Source organism: Salvelinus alpinus, chromosome 3 (genome assembly GCF_045679555.1).
Source record: "Salvelinus alpinus chromosome 3, SLU_Salpinus.1, whole genome shotgun sequence".
NCBI classification, from domain to species: domain Eukaryota; kingdom Metazoa; phylum Chordata; class Actinopteri; order Salmoniformes; family Salmonidae; genus Salvelinus; species Salvelinus alpinus.
In genome coordinates, this window is record NC_092088.1 from 26681716 (window position 1) to 26700716 (window position 19001).

The 19001-nt window shown below is 41.2% G+C and overlaps 1 protein-coding gene and 1 long non-coding RNA gene across 2 annotated transcripts; one reads left to right on the forward strand and one right to left on the reverse strand.

Annotated features, from left to right (window-relative positions):
• Positions 1-6594: 6594 nt before the first annotated feature.
• LOC139570454 (uncharacterized) lies at positions 6595-8661 on the forward strand. Its single transcript, XR_011674071.1, has 3 exons — positions 6595-7391; positions 7617-7829; positions 8044-8661. It is a non-coding gene; the product is annotated as an uncharacterized lncRNA (long non-coding RNA).
• A 4804-nt stretch (positions 8662-13465) lies between these two features.
• LOC139570455 (beclin-1-like) lies at positions 13466-18298 on the reverse strand. Its single transcript, XM_071392344.1, has 2 exons — positions 18136-18298; positions 13466-15263 (listed from the first exon to the last, which is right to left on the reverse strand). The coding sequence occupies exons 1-2, from the start codon at positions 18213-18215 to the stop codon at positions 15095-15097; spliced, it is 249 nt and encodes an 82-aa protein (XP_071248445.1). The 5' UTR covers positions 18216-18298; the 3' UTR covers positions 13466-15094.
• Positions 18299-19001: the final 703 nt, after the last annotated feature.

The following is a 19001-nucleotide window of genomic DNA, read 5'->3' on the forward strand; positions in this document are numbered from 1 at the left end:
ACTCCAGCATCACTGATCAGCAACTCCATACATCTGACTCAGATGAAGGGCAAAGGGGCATTGACCAACGTGGAGCTGTCACAGTGCAACAAGTAAGTGCCACCAACCGAGTAAATCTACTGAAATTGATTTTTTTATATTTTTTTAAGTACTTAGATTTACTAATAGCATTCATAGTCAGACTTCGCAACCACTTCTCCCGTCACAAACATTATACTTAGTAGTGGTTTCTTTGCAGCAATTCGAACAATTTGCACATTTGTGGCCTGCTGGAGGTCATTTTGCAGGGCTCCTGCAGTGCTCCTCCTTGCACAAAGGCGGAGGTAGCGGTCCTGCTGCTGGGTTGTTGCCCTCCTACGGCCTTCTCCACGTCTCCTGATGTACTGGCCTGTCTCCTGGTAGCGCCTCCATGCTTTGGACACTACGCTGACAGACACAGCAAACCTTCTTGCCACAGCTCGCATTGATGTGCCATCCTGGATGAGCTGCACTACCTGAGCCACTTGTGTGGGTTGTAGACTCCGTCTCATGCTACCACTAGAGTGAGAGCACCGCCAGCATTCAAAAGTGACCAAAACATCAGCCAGGAAGCATAGGAACTGAGAAGTGGTCTGTGGTCACCACCTGCAGAATCACTCCTTTATTGGGGGTGTCTTGCTAATTGCCTATAATTTCCACCTTTTGTCTATTCCATTTGCACAACAGCATGTGACATTTATTGTCAATCAGTGTTGCTTCCCAAGTGGACAGTTTGATTTCACAGAAGTGTGATTGACTTGGAGTTACATTGTGTTGTTTAAGTGTTCCCTTTATTTTTTTGAGCAGTGTATATATATATATATTTTCACATACATACATACCTACATACACACACACATACATACACATATATATACACATACACCATTTTCCTCTCCCCGCTCGGCGCTTCTCTCACCCCATCCCCATCATTGCGTCTCTCAATACATACATTTTAAACAAACTTACAAACAGAAATTAAACAAAAAAGCTCAGTTTAAACCAAGAAGTTAGGTTCCACACATGGAACGTACAGTGTAATTCTGAAATACATAGATCACCACCATTCTAAGAGAATCCTTGCAGCATAATAGCTGATACCTCAGGTTCTAGGTAATTTAGATAAGGTTCCCATACTTTGTAGAACTCATCTGTTTTAGAATGCAATGTCCATGTCAGATATTCCAGTGGCACCCATTCAAATAGTATCTTATGCCAATCTTTAATAGAAGGAACCTTATCACTAATCCACTGTAAAAGGATGTTTTTCCTCGCTGCGAAGGTAAGGATGTTGTAAAGCCTCCTCTTACCCACAGAAGTAACATGCCTACTAGGGAGACATAACAGTAAAGAAACTGGGTCCAATTCTAGATCAACCCCTAGGATCTTTTCAATTTCTTGCTGAACACCAGACCAGTATCTTTGTATTTTGGTACATGACCATAAACAATGTGTTAGGGTGCCTGTATCAGTTTTACATTTAAGACACTGAGGAGAAGAGGAAGAGGGGTTAAAAGCATGTCTGAGATTTGGGGATATATGCAATCTGTGTATTATTCTTAATTGGATTGCTCTAGTACGATTACATATTGTTTTTGCATATCTCCAAATGTCCTCCCACATCTCCTCGTCAATAGTAACAGACAATTCTTTCTCCCACACTTGTTTCACCCTCTGTGTGTCGACAGCAGAAAAGGACCTTAAAGCATCATAAAACAGACTTACAGACATTTTCCTTTGTGGGGAAAAAAGCATTCTTTCAATTACAGACATATCAGGGTTGCCAATTAAGGTGGTGCTCTTCAGAATATAATGTCTTACTTGTAGGAAGCGGAAAAAGTCCTGCTTTGGGAGTCGATATTTATCGACCATCTGCTCAAATGACAAAATCTTATCAGCAAATAAGTAATTTAGTCTGCGTATGCCCTTATTAAGCCAAATGTTAAAGCCAGCGTCCAGCAATCCTGGACCAAAATCTGGGTTGTTAAGAATTGGGGTAAGAGCAGAGGTTAGTTTGGACCTTCCCAGGAAATGTTAAACTGACCTCCATACTTTGAGTGTGTTAAGTGTAATAGGATTATTGCAGTGACCTTCTACAGACATGAAACTTCTGAAAAATAAAAGATCCTGTAAGGGGTATTTTGAAAGAGAAGTCTCAATGTCTAACCAAATAGAGGAGTCATCGTTTGTGATCCAGTCAGAAATATAACATAGGTCCCCTAGACCAAATTTATTTAGAGCAAAGAATAGGTAAGACCACTCCACACGATTAATGCTTTCTCAGCATCTAGGGAGAGCACAAGACCATCCATAGCACTTCGTTGGTAGGCTTGAATTACATTAACTTCTTGACGCACAGATCCCTTTAGCTGGATCATTTTCGTAAACAACCGCTGAATTGCAGAGCGCCAAATTCAAAAAAAATACTAAAAATATTTATAATCATGAAATCACAAGTGAAATATACCAAAACACAGCTTAGCTTGTTGTTAATCCACCTATCCTGTCAGATTTTGAAAATGTGCTTTACAGCGAAAGCAATCCATGCGTTTGTGAGTTCATCAATCACTAGACAAAACAGTAAGAACAGCTAGCCACAAATTAGCTTAGTCACAAAAGTCAGAAAAGCAGTCAAATTAATCGCTTACCTTTGATGATCTTTGGATGTTAGCACTCACGAGACTCCCAGTTACACAATAAATGTTATTTTTGTTCGATAAAGATTATTTTTACAACCAAAAACCTCCATTTATTTAGCTTCGCCTCTCCCACGACGTTATTCCTCTCTCCTATAGCCTCCACCACAATTACATACACATGGCCAATTATGCAAGGGCAGACGAGGGCAGACGGAAATTCCAAAAAGTATCCGTAATGTTCGTAGAAACATGTCAAACGTTTTTTATAATCAATCCTCAGGTTGTTTTTAACATACATAATCGATAATATTTCAACCGGACGGTATACTATTCAATACTACAGAGAAAGAAAATGTCGAGCTACAACTCTAGCGCGCATGAACTAATCAAAGGACACCTGACGCGTTTGATAAATCTCGCTCATTTTTCAAAATAAAAGCTTGAATCTATGTCTAAAGCCTGGTCACAGCCTGAGGAAGCCATTGGAAAATGAATCTGGTTGACACCCCTTTAAATGGAGGATGGGCAGGCAATGAAACAGGGATTTTTCAAAATAAAAGGCACTTCTGGGTCAGGTCCGCCAGGTCAGCGGAATCAATCACCACCTTCCGGAGACACCTGAAACCCCACCTCTTTAAGGAATACCTAGGATAGGATAAAGTAATCCTTCTAACCCCCCCCCCCCCCCCCCCCCCCTTAGAGTTAGATGCACTATTGTAAAGTGGTTGTTCCACTGGACATCATAAGGTGAATGCACCAACTTGTAAGTCGCTCTGGATAAGAGCGTCTGCTAAATGACTTAAATGTAAATGTAAAATTTCCTCAGGTTTTCGCCTGCAAAATCAGTTCTGTTATACTCACAGACAATATTTTGACAGTTTTGGAAACTTTAGAGTGTTTTCTATCCTAATCTGTCAATTATATGCATATTCTAGCATCTGGGCCTGAGAAATCATCTGTTTACCTTGGGAACGTTATAGTGCCCCCTAGCTGAAAGAGGTTAAGAAGCCGCCTGACATTGTTGCATGACTTACCGCCCTTAATGAAGCCAGTTTGGTCTCCTTTTACAATTAGTGGCAGTGAGTCCTCTAATCTTGTGGCTAGAATTTTAGAAAGCAATTTTCTATCCACATTCAGAAGGGAAATTGGTCTGTACGTGGAACAAGACTCTGGACTCCATGTGTAACTCTGTGTTGTTGGCTGTTCACACTGCTATGCTTTATCTTGGCCAGGTCGCAGTTGTAAATGAGAACTTGTTCTCAACTAGCCTACCTGGTTAAATAAAGGTGAAATAAAATTAAAAAGAAAACATTTTTCCTTTTTGAGAATAAGTGATATGTTGGCTTCTCACAGCATTTGAGGGAGCTGGTCATTTGAAAATGAGTGGTTAAACATATCACGCAATGACTCAAGGATCAGGCCAAGGAACTCTTTATAGAACTCACTACAAAACCCGTCTGGTCCTGGGGCCTTACCATTTTGCAGATTCTTAATTGCGAACATTACCTCTTCCTCGGTAATAGGGGCATTAAGGAGAGACCTCTGTTCTTCGGAGGTAGTAGGGAGCTCAATCTTAGAAAAGAAGTTCACCATTAATTTGGGTGCATCTTTTGGCAGTTCTGAGGCATAAAGATTTGCATAAAATGTCTTAAATTAGTCATTTATCAATTTATTTTCATATACATGATTGCCATCAGAATCAGTAATAGTAGCAATTGACTGTGAGTCAGCTCTCTTTTTAGCTAGGTACGCCAAGTACTTTCCTGGCTTATCGCCATGTTCATTTAGCCTTTGCCTGACAAATCTAATTTTCTTTTCAGCGTCCTGTGTTAGGAGAGAGTCCAACGTTGATCTAAGGACTGATATTTCCTTTAATAGTGCAGGAGTGGGAGTTTTAATGTAGTCCTTCTCTTTAGTTCCTAATTCACCCTCTAACGATTTTTGCTTTTCACGCTTTTTCCGCCCCTTAGTGGCTGTGTATGACATAATCAGACCCCTGGTGTACGCTTTACAGGTTTCCCAAAGGAGCGAGGGGTTATCTGTTGATTGAGAGTTAATAGAGAAAAATGCTTTAAACTCTGTAATAAAATATGATGTGAATGTATGGTCTTTAAGAATGGTTGTATTCAACCTCCAATGTCTTGACAGATTGAATGCCCCGTTGAGGTTTATGTCCAGGATCACCTCCGCATGATCAGATATGACTATGCTTCCTATCCTAGCGGATAAAACAGACTGCAAAGACGTCCTGGGCATAAAAAAAGTAATCTATTCTAGTCTGACATCCATGAGGTGCAGAGAAAAAAGTGAACTCTGTTGGAGGGATGAAAAGTTCTCCAAACATCAGCATACCCCAGATCATCACAAATAGCTTTAAGTGAATTAGCTTGAGTAGAGAGTGAAGCTATACCACTGGGAACCTTATCAATAAGGGGGTTCAACAAACAATTAAAATCTCCTCCAACCACTGCAGTGTCTGAGTTTAATTCTGAAAAGTCTAGAAATACCTTAGTGAGGAAATCAGAGGGGTGGGCAGGGGGGAAGTAAATATTAATTATGGAAATTTTCTGCCCTTGTAAAGAACCATTAATTATAACAAAGCGACCACATTTATCTTTCACACAATTCAAGACCTTAAGTGGTAGGTTATTTTTCACAAGAATTGCTACACCTCTACTTCTGGATGTAATCACTTGACCAAACCCCCCTTGTTGTAATTTCAGATGCTCCTTATCATCCAAATGAGTTTCTTGCAACAGGGCAATATCAATATTTTCTTTTTTCAAAAAAGACAGTACCTTCTTCCTTTTAATGGGGTTATGGCTCCCTCTAATGTTCCATGTACATACACGCAGTCTGTTACCTGCCATTGCACTTTGACCATTCAATATCCAGACTGAATCCTACTGTAAAAATGGGGTGGTACCTTTTTCCATGTGTTGAACTCTCTTCTATCTCATCGTGGGAGACGGCGAAGCTAAATAATCGACGGTGTCAGTCATTAGGGCACATTTACACCTCATTAACACCATTTCTGGCAATTAAGCACTCTCAATCTAACCAAAGTTCAAGTTTTTTCAACGAATGGCCGTTCGTGCAGTTATTAACTGCTAAAAGTCAACGTTACCTAGTTAAAATTAGCATGCTAACTTGGTTTGCCAACTTTCCAATTCAAATGAACGTTAGCTTGCTAAGGAGAAAGGTAGACGGGTATCAACAAATGAACATTACCTTTTAATACTGCGGTTGACATATGGTCCATGCCTGGATATGTGTCATCCATTCCATCTTCATTCATGGTGTTGTTAGATGACTCAAAGATTTGGGCCGTATTTGACTTTGTAGTTTTTAGGCCTCCCTTATAATAGTAGATACTAGATAATGTGATGAACGTACGTCAGTTAAGCAATATCACATGAGAGGGAGTGCTGAATATCAGCAGGGCTGTGATTCGGGCGTAGGTACGAGGCCGCAGGACAAAGATAATAATATTCAGTAAAACAGCACGACCTCGAGTGTGATATTGCTTTTATACAACAGTTCTACAAGCGCAATTTATTAGTTAACTATATACCATGAGGTTAAATGTGTTTTTCAGCTGCTAATATAAGCACAGACATGCTGCCCAGCCTCTCTAAGGAGGATTTACGTGATCTCTTTCCCGGGCCAGAGCACTTCTTCAGAAGGAGAACCATTTGGAGATTTACTCATGGTGAAAATGAGGTAATGTTAGATTTTGACATTTGAGAGACATTTAATCTAACCATGCAGACAGTGTTTCCTGTTATCAAAGTAACTTTGCATTTCCTGGCCATCATTACAATACATGTATCTACAGATGTACTTGTTTTGGTGTTTGCTGTTAGGTTGTTGTTACAGTGTGGTGTTCTTTGCCTTTATAATTACTATAAAATAAATGTATGTCTTATACAGGGTCAGGAATCAGACCTGTGTAGACCAGGCACCTCCTCTGGGACCTGTGATTCCATCCTCCTGTCCCCTCCATCCCCCCACCCCTCCAAACCCAGGAGACCAACATGGTGCCACCAGAACCGTACAGCTTGTCAGCCCACAGTATGTCTTATACACAGACACAGAGTTGGAGCAATCAAGAAGCACCTTTATTAAAAAACAGCGTGCTGGACAAGGAGACTATATCCTTTCCAACGGTCTTCGCTGTCGATTAATCAGGAATACAGTAACAAGCATGATTTCCATTAACGGAGAGGCAGGGGATGACTTCCAGTATCCATGCAGCCGTGAACTCACTGTAATGGCGAAGCGTTTCATAGAGTACTACCCAATGCTGCGGGACAGTTCTACAACCAGTGGAGATGAGTAGGTAAGTCACTACTCAGGTATTCAACACATGTTTCCAAACGCAGCACTGTTGGAACCTGGCAGTCAAAGTGTAAACATCTGACACTCAAAATAGGAGGGATGTGCTTCATCCAGATCAATCAGGGCAACATGTGTCTGCTTGTATCGTTTCATTTCTGGATTAAATTTTGTTTAATGTAATTTATAACACAAACAATTTGTTGCTTGTTACGAATCTGTGAAGAAGCAGCTTTTGAAAAGGATTCAGAATGTTACAACCCCCAAAAACAAGCAGGGAGCGACCCCTTCAAGAAAGTGGCCACGAAGCCTTAGATTTCAGAGCAGCCAGGAGATGATGTTGGAGAGAATCCCCACTATCTAGATGCAGCACCCCAGAGGTTGAACAGTTGGGTGGTAAGTTCACAAATTGAAATAGTGGATAGTGTTTCCGTGTAAATGCAACTTCTACTATTACTCTAAATGAGGGACTAGAAACAAAGTGACTGTTTAGTTTTCAGTGTTTCCTGTGGATTGAGAGGTTTGGGGGGGGGGGGTAGTACCAGCGGAATCACTGGTCTTAATTTCAGTCTAGATTTTAAAATGTTAGTATGTCGGGATTGTTATGTTTTCTGGCATCAGAAACTTCTGAGTGCCTACAGAACCAGGCGAGACATTATAAAACTACAGGAGATGTATAAAACCAAGTCCAGACCCAACCAGAAGGATGTTTCCCAGCTCCTGGACCTTGAATTCCAAGCAAGACGGGCCTTCATCGACTCTGATGCTACTAAGGAGCAGGACAGGCCTACCAAGATTCTTCAAGCGTATCCCTGCTTCAGAGAACTGGATCGTGTAAGCAAATGTATTCATTCTAAGTAGGCCTATGCTTCCTTAGCCTGGTTAACACCAGACCGAATCTCAAGTGAGATATGGTGTGGGAACTGAGCAGCGTGAGAAGCCATAGCAGGGACGGGGGTAAACTACTTGGGGCAAATGTAAAACAGTGAGCTCGCGAGAATTCGGTCTGGTTGTCTGTGTCTCTCATGTTATGGATGAACTCCGGCAGATCCTCGATGAGGGAACTGCTTTATACCTGAACTGAAGAACCGCTGGGGGACCTTTTACAACAAGGCACAGTTTTATGGAGTGTTCAAAAAGGTCATGAAGCCACCGCTGCTGGACCAAGGTAATTACTGGCTCTGTAGACAATGGAGAATCCCATGAACGGATTAATATAATTCTTAAATATTTTCTTTGTGTCCAGACAAATGTACTTGTTTTTAGTGTAGCTGTACTGGTTTTAAGATATATTTACTAAACATACAGCCTTATTTCAAGATGATGGCACTAGCATTTGCTAAATTTACGCAAATTTTCCTACATATTCAGAAAATTATTCTTAAATCTTTTCTTTGTATCCAGACAAATTACTTGTTTTTAGTCTGAACGCAATAGGTTAAGATAGCTATGCATTCGAGACTAGATATTTTAACTTGTTTAAAAAATCTTGGCAAGTAAAAATGTTCCTGTTCTGTTGGCAGATAATTTTGCTTATTTTAAGTAATATTTCCCTCATTTTACAGCTTTCCCTTGTTTTTGAGAGCTGACTTTTTGCAGTGTATATGTTGATTTGTTTAACACTTTTTGGGTTACTACATGATTCCAAATGTGTTATTTCATAGTTTTGATGTGTAGACTGTTATTCTACAATGTAGAAAATAGTAAAAAAAAAAAAAAAAAGCCCTTGAATGAGTAGTGTGTCCAGATTTTTATCTGGTTCTGTGTGTGTATCTCACTATCTATCTATCTACAGTGAGGGAAAAAAGTATTTGATCCCCTGCTGATTTTGTACGTTTGCCCACTGACAAAGAAATTATCAGTCTATAATTTTAATGGTAGGTTTATTTGAACAGTGAGAGACAGAATAACAACAAAAATATCCAGAAAAATGCATGTCAAAAATGTTATAAATTGATTTGCATTTTAATGAGGGAAATAAGTATTTGACCCCTTCTCAATCAAAAAAGATTTCTGGCTCCCAGGTGTCTTTCATACAGGTAACGAACGGAGATTAGGAGCACACTCTTAAAGGGAGTGCTCCTAATCTCAGTTTCTTACCTGTATAAAAGATACCTGTCCACAGAAGCAATCAATCAATCAGATTCCAAACTCTCCACCATGGCCAAGACCAAAGAGCTCTCCAAGGATGTCAGGGACAAGATTGTAGACCTACACAAGGCTGGAATGGGCTACAAGACCATCGCCAAGCAGCTTGGTGAGAAGGTGACAACAGTTTCTGTGATTATTCGCAAATGGAAGAAACACAAAAGAACTGTCAATCTCCCTCAGCCTGGGGCTCCATGCAAGATCTCACCTCGTGGAGTTGCAATGATCATGAGAACGGTGAGGAATCAGCCCAGAACTACACAGGAGGATCTTGTCAATGATCTCAAGGCAGCTGGGACCATAGTCATCAAGAAAACAATTGGTAACACACTATGCCGTGAAGGACTGAAATCCTGCAGCGCCCGCAAGGTCCCCCTGCTCAAGAAAGCACATATACATGCCCGTCTGAAGTTTGCCAATGAACATCTGAATGATTCAGAGGACAACTGGGTGAACGTGTTGTGGTCAGATGAGACCAAAATGGAGTTCTTTGGCATCAACCCAACTTGCCGTGTTTGGAGGAGGAGGAATGCTGCCTATGACCCCAAGAAACCATCCCCACCGTCAAACATGGAGGTGGAAACATTATGCTTTGGGGGTGTTTTTCTGCTAAAGGGACAGGACAACTTCACCGCATCAAAGGGACGATGGACGGGGCCATGTACCGTCAAATCTTGGGTGAAAACCTCCTTCCCTCAGCCAGGGTATTGAAAATGGGTCGTGGATGGGTATTCCAGCATGACAATGACCCAAAACACACGGCCAAGGCAACAAAGGAGTGGCTCAAGAAGAAGCACATTAAGGTCCTGGAGTGGCCTAGCCAGTCTCCAGACCTTAATCCCATAGAAAATCTGTGGAGGGAGCTGAAGGTTCGAGTTGCCAAACGTCAGCCTCGAAACCTTAATGACTTGAAGAAGATCTGCAAAGAGGAGTGGGACAAAATCCCTCCTGAGATGTGTGCAAACCTGGTGGCCAACTACAAGAAACGTCTGACCTCTGTGATTGCCAACAAGGGTTTTGCCACCAAGTACTAAGTCATGTTTTGCAGAGGGGTCAAATACTTATTTCCCTCATTAAAATGCAAATCAATTCATAACATTTTTGACATGCGTTTTTCTGGATTTTTTTGTTGATATTCTGTCTCTCACTGTTCAAATAAACCTACCATTAAAATTATAGACTGATCATTTCTTTGTCAGTGGGCAAACGTACAAAATCAGCAGGGGATCAAATACTTTTTTCCCTCACTGTATCTATCTATTGGGGGATTGGAAATGATGCAGAAAATTACATTGATGGAAGCCACAATCTATATGCAATATTAAAGCCGATCTACCCCCTAAAAAACAAATAAACATCTCACTTCGGTGCCTTTATCTCTCTCTCCGTCAGGCCTTCATCCGCCGCTACCTGGCCAACCGCAAGGAGGAGCGCATCAACGTGCTGCAGCTGACCCAAGACCCCTTTCTCATGCCCCCCCTTCTGCAAGGCCCTTGCCACCGGACCTGGGCCGTTGGCTTCGGGCTCCACGCCCTCCACCTCCAGTGCATACAACAGCAGTGCCTCGAACTGAGGTGCCCAACGCCACCCCTGAGGGCTCGTGTGGGGGCCACATTACTCAAACGCCCTCCCTTCTGGATATGGGGATGGGGGAAGGAGGATGGAGGGGGTAAAAACAGACTAAAGGATGGAGGAGTAATATCTGAAGTGCCCTCCCTATCCTCACCCCTCCTAAGACATGAAGGGGCAGTGCCAGTCTATGGCTTGTCTGTAGGACCCAATGGCTTCCCACGTACATGTACACACACACACCCCTGCCACAAAGAAGAGAAAGACCTTGCTGGGCCTGTTCAGTGGGCTGCATCACAGGGTCATAGGAAAACGGACTGAAGTCACAGTGTGTTGTGTTGTGTGTGCATTCCTGTTTTTGGGAAAACCAAACAGCTCAAACCAAATTGTATTTGTCACATATATGTGTTTAGCAGATGTTATTGCGGGTGTAGCGAAATGCTTGTAAGCTAGAAGCATGGCAGCCCTGTCTGTCGGCACCATTTTCCTACATATCCATTCCATTTGATGTTTTGAGAGAAAGGCTTTTCTCGGCAGGGTTCAAATGAAGGGGGAGTTTCTATTTTTGATGACCAAAGTTGAAGGCATGCTTGGCTGATACAACACAAGGCATGTGTTACACCCCTGAAAAAGGGGAGAAAGAATCACGAGTGTGATACGGAATGTTTACTCATTGAACTTTTAGTGCAATCATTTTACATAAGTAACACATTTTACAGAATAACAGATCTACAGGAAATAGATAGTTTTGTAGGGTACAAGGCTTATTGTCACAGCTACGTCACAACGGTATACACTGTACATCACTGAAACAAATACTATTTTCAATATAACTGTCAAGCACAAAGCTTTAACTCAGTAAACCATAACTCAATTTATCAACAGGCAATAAAGTGTTTGAAAAACCATTACACAAATAACGCCGCAAAATATCTTATTAACAACGCACATGTTCATTCACAATCGACATAAAATGGCAGCTACGTAGCAGTACCTAGCAGTACGAAGCTATTCTTCGCTGCAACCGAGCAGGGCTCATATTACTCTCTGCAAACTTAACTAACTTCCTCAATATGTTACTAAGACACACCTTAAACACTCTTGACATGTTAGCGAGTTATTACATTTAAATTACTCTTTTTTTATCATCAATAACGTACCTGAAAAAGGGGGGAAAGAATCACGAGTGTGATACGGAATGTTTACTCATTGAACTTTTAGTGCAATGAGAAAAAGACCGCGAATTCTCCGTGAACTTGAGTGGAGACCAGAGCAATCGATCTCAGGCTCATAGATTAAGAGCATTTAGTAGATCACAGATTAACACTTTTACCCACGACAACATAAAGTAATCAACATAACGTTTACACATTCCTCTTACAATTCGTACCCTTTGTATGCTTGACGGATTTTAACACAATTATATAAATGTTATCAATCTATCAACTAATACTGAATGCATGATCTTCTTAACCTTAGATGTTTTAAGATCCTCACATACTATGAACTTACTAATACTTTTTAATGTATAACCGGCTATTATTATTTCCTTTAACCTGTCACACATGCCTGGCTGATACAACACTGTTACGTTTTACACAAGTCTAACTGTCAGGTGAAAGAAAGAAGTCATTTTCACTAGGATCATCACTTTGGACTGATTTGATCAGATTTAAATATTTTCTTGGATATTGGACTCGGAGTTTACTTTGTTATTTGGATGGTTGTCCATATTTTTTCATGAGGCTTTCCCCCAAAATGGAGAGGGAGAGAGACTTAATTGAAATGCATATAAACCATTCACCGACTGTTGGTATGACTTTGTGGTTTGTTAGCAAGGAGTTACGTCAAAGATACTTCTCATTCATTGCAAATTATGCACTACAACAATCTAAATTGCAACATATACTAAAATAACTTTGCTATTATTTAAGTTATTGTGAAACATGATTTCACACTTGAGCATAGGTGTGTTGTTTACCAGAGAAAAGCAGAATAGCCTAACTGGTAATACTCAAATATACACAGTCATACAGAGCAAGCTACGTGTTATGTTCAAGGCTAGCAACTCAATGACTGCCTGAAAAGCCAATCTAAAAGTGCTTTCAGAAAGTATTCACGCCACTTGACTTTTTCCACATTTTGTTGTATGGATTAAGTTGAGTTTCACTGGCCTACACACAATCCCCCATAATGTGAAAGTGGAATTATGTTTCTAGAGATTTTTACAAATGAATGAATTAAAAGTATTGTGTCAATAAGTATTCAATCCCTTTGTTATGGCATGCATGAAGTTTAGGAGTAAAAATGTGCTTAACAAGTCACAAATTGAATGGACCCATCTGATAAGTGTATAACAGGATTTTTGAATTACTACCTCATCTCTGTACCTGACACATACAGATAATTGTAAGGACCCTAAGATGAGCAGTGAATTTCAAACACAGATTCAACCACAAAGACCAGGGAGGTTTTCTCATGCTTCGCAAAAAATGCACCTATTGGTAGATAGGTGTCTTTCCTAACTCAGTTGTCGGAGAGGAAGGAAAACGCTCAAGGATTTCACCATGAGGCCAATGGTGACTTAAAAACAGTTTAACGGCTGTGATAGAAAACTGAGGATGGATCAACTACATTGTAGTTACTCCACAATACCAACCTAAATGACATAGTGAAAAGGAAGTTTGTACAGAATAAAAATATTCCAAAACATGCATCCTGTTTGCAATTAAGGCACAAGTAATACTGCAAAAAATGTGGTAGTGAAATGAACTTTATGTCCTGAATACAAAGCGTTATATTTGGAGCAAATCCAACAACAAATAACTGAGTACCACTCTTCAACTTTTCAAGCATGGTGGTGGCTACATGCCTGTCATCGGCAAGGATGTTTATGATGAAAATAAACAGAATAGCGCTAAGCACAGGCACAATCCTAGAGGATAACCTGGTTCAGTCTGCTTTAGACACTGTGAGATATTCAACTTTTACCAGGACTATAACCTAAAACACAAGGCCAAATATACACTGGAGTTGCTTACCAAGACGACATTGAATGTTCAAGAGCACCCCAGTTAGTTTTGACTTAAATTGGCTTGAAATTCTATGGCAAGACTTAAATGGCTTTGTAGCAATGATCAACAACCAACTTGACAGAGCTTGAAGGCTAACATGCAATCCTGGTGTGCAAAGCATTTAGAGACTTACCCAGAAAGACTCTCAGCTGTAAATTGCTTCCAAACGTGATTTTAACATGTATTGACTCAGGAGGTTGAATACTTACATAATCAATAAATCAATCTATCTGTCTATACATTTTGATGACCTTTTTTTTTTATACAAATGTTAGAATTGGAAATATCCTTTTACGTAAGGCGTTCTGTGTGGGTCCGTTATTGGCATGTTCATATGTGTAATGAACCTGAAAAACCAAATCATACAGTGATATGGGCATTAAATACTGCCACAAGCCTCCTTGTCTACATTTAAATCTACACCAAGAAGTCACTTGTAGTAAAAGGATTGCCTTGTTGAATTTGCCAATGAACAAAAGCACAGCATAATCCCGATGCCAAAGCTTTCGGTAGACACTTCGAGCGCCCTGCGAGTGGGGAGACAAGAGAACAGACAAGGCAAACGTTCCAATCCTGTTCCAACGCATGGTGAAATTAAACCATCTTTACCTTGTCAGCACAGTAAAAGAAAAACTATTAAAACATAATAAATGTACAGTATTCTGTGGCTAGAGTGGAGTTGAACCACTAAAATACAAACCAATTGAAGAAAAAAAGGCAGAAAATCTGATTCGTGACTCTAGATTTGCTTCTGGAGCAAAGTAAGAAGCTTGTGATACATAAGAACCCATTCCAGTGCTGCATCTCAGTAGTTCAACGTGTCCTTCTCTCCTTCCCTTCATGTGTACTGATCTTTAAGAATTGAACAGGTCAATTGGAAACAACAGCTTTCACCTATCCAGTGTCATAACATATGTGCATATGAAGGAAAAGACACAACCAGAAGCCACTTAGCTACTATTAGGACTCAATCCTGGAATGTGCTCCAAAAGTCTCAGATAGCTCTCTTCATAACACCTATGAGTCTAGGTGGACTTGAATGTGTACAATTTAACAGTTTTTATTTTGTCCTTTCATATGGTCAATATGGAAATCAAACAAGGAAACAAGACTAATTGGATTGGAACTCACACCCGTGGTGAATCTCAAAAGTCCTTCCTCCAGTCTTCTCCCCACCCTCTCAAAACATCATAGGGAAGCAAGGAGAGCATTGCAGAATAACTACTTTACAGACTCCCACATTGTGACAAAATTGTGGTTTTAGAAGGGTCAAAGGGCACACCCAGGGTGAGTCCTCATCTTCCTCCTCTATCGGTTGTAAAACTGAGACGACACCCACGCCAGACCCCACTTGAGGTTGGTCAACATGAACTTGAGCGCCTTGGTCCACTGCTCCTCTGAGTTGAACTGGGTCTTGATGGAATAGGAGCCGCCGCTGCCTCCCGTGTCCTCAATCTTGCCCTTCTCGACATCCATCCTGACCCATAACAGAAAAAGGTTTGTTAAAACTCAAACCCACAAGTGTTTATTTCTTGAGGGGTATGAAAGAAACTGGTGCAACATCTACAGCTGCTAACACCCACATTTTTTAAATCTAAGGCCAGTACGCTAAAACAAATAAGGGATGTGTTTCATGTAGGCCTACCCTTGTGTGATGTTTTTATAATCATGGAAATATCTGTAGGACAAGGTGACTTATCAGTATATTTGCCTGTATTTAGCCCCCCAAAATGAACTGCTAATTAGCTGCTAATGTGGCTATCATAAAAAACTACAAACGCCATGATGATCTGGACAAGAATATGTTTCCCCTCAAAGAAAAGTGGCATGTTTAAATATGAGATGAGGGCAAGCAGTTCAACACAGGTAGGTAACATTCACCATTTTGGGCAGTATATTATGGTCTATTATGACATCACATCCGCATAAGTGTGTGAGATTCTAGAAGTGTCATTATATGTGAACCAATTATGATGTCACAACTGATCAATAAATTCCAAATGTTCTGTTTGAACATTCTGGCGTCTGATTGCTGAAAATAGAACACTAGTATCCAAGACAATCTAGCATATTCCTCCTGAGATATAGTTAACACAGTAGATCACAATAAAATATAGAAAGTTCTTCTAGACGAAAATTTTGTTGCAGAACGAGGTTAGAAGAATGTCACTGTCAATCTCCTTGATGAGGAGGAGATTCTTGCAGTCGCTACAGGAAGATAATGCTTTAACAGGGAACCTTGGAGCTGCCAGTAGCAACTCCGTTCAGCCTGCGCTGCCACCTCAACCCAAGGCCACTGAGAAGCTTCCAGCGCTCAAACAAAACAGTTTTAACACCTCCAGAATCCCAGTACTGGAGTTGACTGAAGAAAGAAAGGGTGCTCTGCAGCGACTTGCCAGTTTGAAGGCTGTGGAAAAGAAACCACATCCTCCCTCAAGAATCCCAGTCCTGCAGAAGAAGAGGTCCATCTGCAATGGGAAGAGTCAAGGACTGCATGTAGCTCCAACATCTCAGCAGTCAGGGAAGGCTACTGTTCCTCCCATCCGGAAGCCACTGCAACCCATCCGTACCAAGAGGGATCAAACATGCGTGGTGAAAGACATCTACCTCCATAGTGCCAAGCCATTGAAGGCAGTCCATGGAGCCAATATGGTCACCAAGATGCCACTGCCTCCCATTAGAGCCAGAGTCACTGTGCCAAACAATGATGCCAAGAAGAAGCCATTCCAGCCAGTCAGACCAGAGGGCAGCCCTCGTCCTGCTGCTTCAAAGTTCAGAAGGCAGGTTGTGAAGAAACACGTTCAGTTCAAGACTCAGACCCTAACTGTACAGGATCTACCGCCGTGCCCCGATGAGATGGTATGGGACGTCTTTAACTCAGAGGCTGAGCAGGTGATGGCATGTATGAAGGCCAAGCTGATCAGTGTCACCCAAGAATTGAAACTGATTAAGAGTGGGGCCAAGATGGATGCTCAGGCTTTGGAGGAGATAAATGCAAAAGAACGTTTCAGAAAAAAGGTGGAGAAGTTCATCCAGGAGATCTGCCTGATGAAGGTGGATTCTGACCTATGGGAGATGATAAGAGATAACAAAGAAGAGGAAGAAGAGGAAGAAAGGATTAAAGAGGTGAGGAGAAATGGAGAAGAAAGCAGTGTGTCAAGTAAGCCAAAGCAGACAGCCACGAGATACACTGTGAACAAGCCAAAGGAAGTCAAGAAGGGTTTGAACATGGAAGAGAAAAAGGAGGACAGACAGGTAAAGTAGCTTGACATTCCAAAGCCATGCTAACTGTTGATCTAGTGTAGTGTTGGTGATCACGTGCATTTGTATCAGAGGAGGCTGATGGGAGGAGTTATAGGAGGATAGGATCGTTGTAATGGCTGGAATGAAATGAATTGATCGGAATCAAACATGTTTCCATGTAATTGATGTGTGTGATACTGTTCCTTTTATTCTATTCCAGCCATTACAATGAACCCATTACAATGAGCTCCTCCCACCAGCCTCATCTGGTTTGTACATGTTGTATATCTTGTGTCTGTTGCCCAGCCGCCCATTATTTGGCCCATCTGATAACATCCATTCATTCAGGTGGTGTTGAAACGTCGATTTGGGATGAGTGCAGCCAACTCCAAGCTGAAGCAGTGTGAGCACTGCGGCCGGTGCTTTGATCCTAGTCGCCTGGAGAAACACAGCGAGATCTGTGCCAAGCTCTCCTCCAAGAGCTCTAGACGGGGGGTCTATGACTCCACCAAGCACCGGCTCAAAGGCACTGTACTGGCTGGCTACGTGACGCGATCCGTGGTGTGATGCACCTGGGGACCTGAGTCTGTCGCTCTTTTGTATTGAACAGACAGGCATACAGTGACTACTAAACCACCTGCTGCCCAAATGAGGACTTCTACCTTGGAATCTGTGAGGGTTCCAATAAGAGGCAGTACTAGTAGGAGGCAGTATTGTATCCAGAAACATCTAAACCAACAGTGTTCAGCAGTTCCTCAAATCTACAGAAACACCTGTATAAAACACCTCAATAAAATCTAATCCAAATACTCATCTAAATCATTCTGTCAGATGTGTTACTAGTGCAGGAAAGTAGAATAAATGAAATATTAAGAAACAAGGGAACAAATTTATCAAATCTGAATACGAAAAGGAGTGATTTGTTCTTTTTATGAATTGGAAAAATGAAGAAAGATAAACTAATAAATGTAGTTGTATAACTTACCAAAATTACACAAATAACTGAAGTTGGTCAGCTTTTGACAGCTTAATCCTTGGTCTCTCAGCATAATCCAAAGATGATTACAATTATAGTTCGATGATGTCTGCTAGACTAGTTGACTGACCTGTAGGGCAGGCAGAATCCCGTGTCTCCCTTCTCCACCTCCTCCTTGAACTGCTGCACACAGTCCAGGAAGGCCACCATGGCATGGTCAAACTTGTTGTCCCAGAAGAAGCGCAGACCCCCTATACAGTACAGTGGTAGCTCCTACACACACAAGAAGAAAGAGAGAGTAGAATGTACCATATACAACATGGCCTATTCACTGGGGTTGGCTTGGGCCAGTCTAATGAGCATTGGAAAATAGTTCACTCTTTTTTTCACAGCTCATTAAAAAAATGTGTTTGTCTCCATATAGTAGCCAGCGGTAAGTGTGTTCATGTACTGTACCTTTTCGTTCGAGACCTCACTTGTTGGTAACAACCATCACACCTCCTCATCCATGCTTCACGGTGGGAACCAAACATGCAGAGATCATCCGTTCACCTACTCCGCGTCTCACAAAGATACGGCGGTTGGAACCAAAACCTGAAATTTGGACTATTCAGACCAAAGGACAGATTTCCACCGGTATAATGTCCATTGCTCGTGTTTCTTGGCCCAAGCAAGTCTCTTCTTATTATTGGTGTCCTTTAGTAGTGGTTTCTTTGCAGCAATTCGACCACGAAGGCCTGATTCACAGTCTCCTCTGAACAGTTGATGTTAATCCGGGTCTGCACTGCAAAAATTGAAATCTAAGTAAGATTAAATATCTTAAATCAAGGCAATATATGCTTGTTTTTTGTCTGACAAGATATTTCTTCTTATCAGCCAGTTTTTATGTTGGAGCATTTCACTTGTTTCAAGCTTTTTTGTGCTTAATTATCTTAATAAGATTATATAACTTGTTACTGAGATGATCGGGTTGAATGTTGTCCTGTGTACAACACA

What these genes read in the sequence shown, in the direction of transcription:
- LOC139570455 (XM_071392344.1), bottom strand. Translation starts at nt 18,215, where the DNA reads ATGGTGGCCTTCCTGGACTGTGTGCAGCAGTTCAAGGAGGAGGTGGAG. An exon ending in GGATTCTGCCTGCCCTACAG is followed by an intron (nt 15,264 to 18,135) that starts GTCAGTCAACTA and finishes GTTATGGGTCAG; the next exon opens with GATGGATGTCGAGAAGGGCA.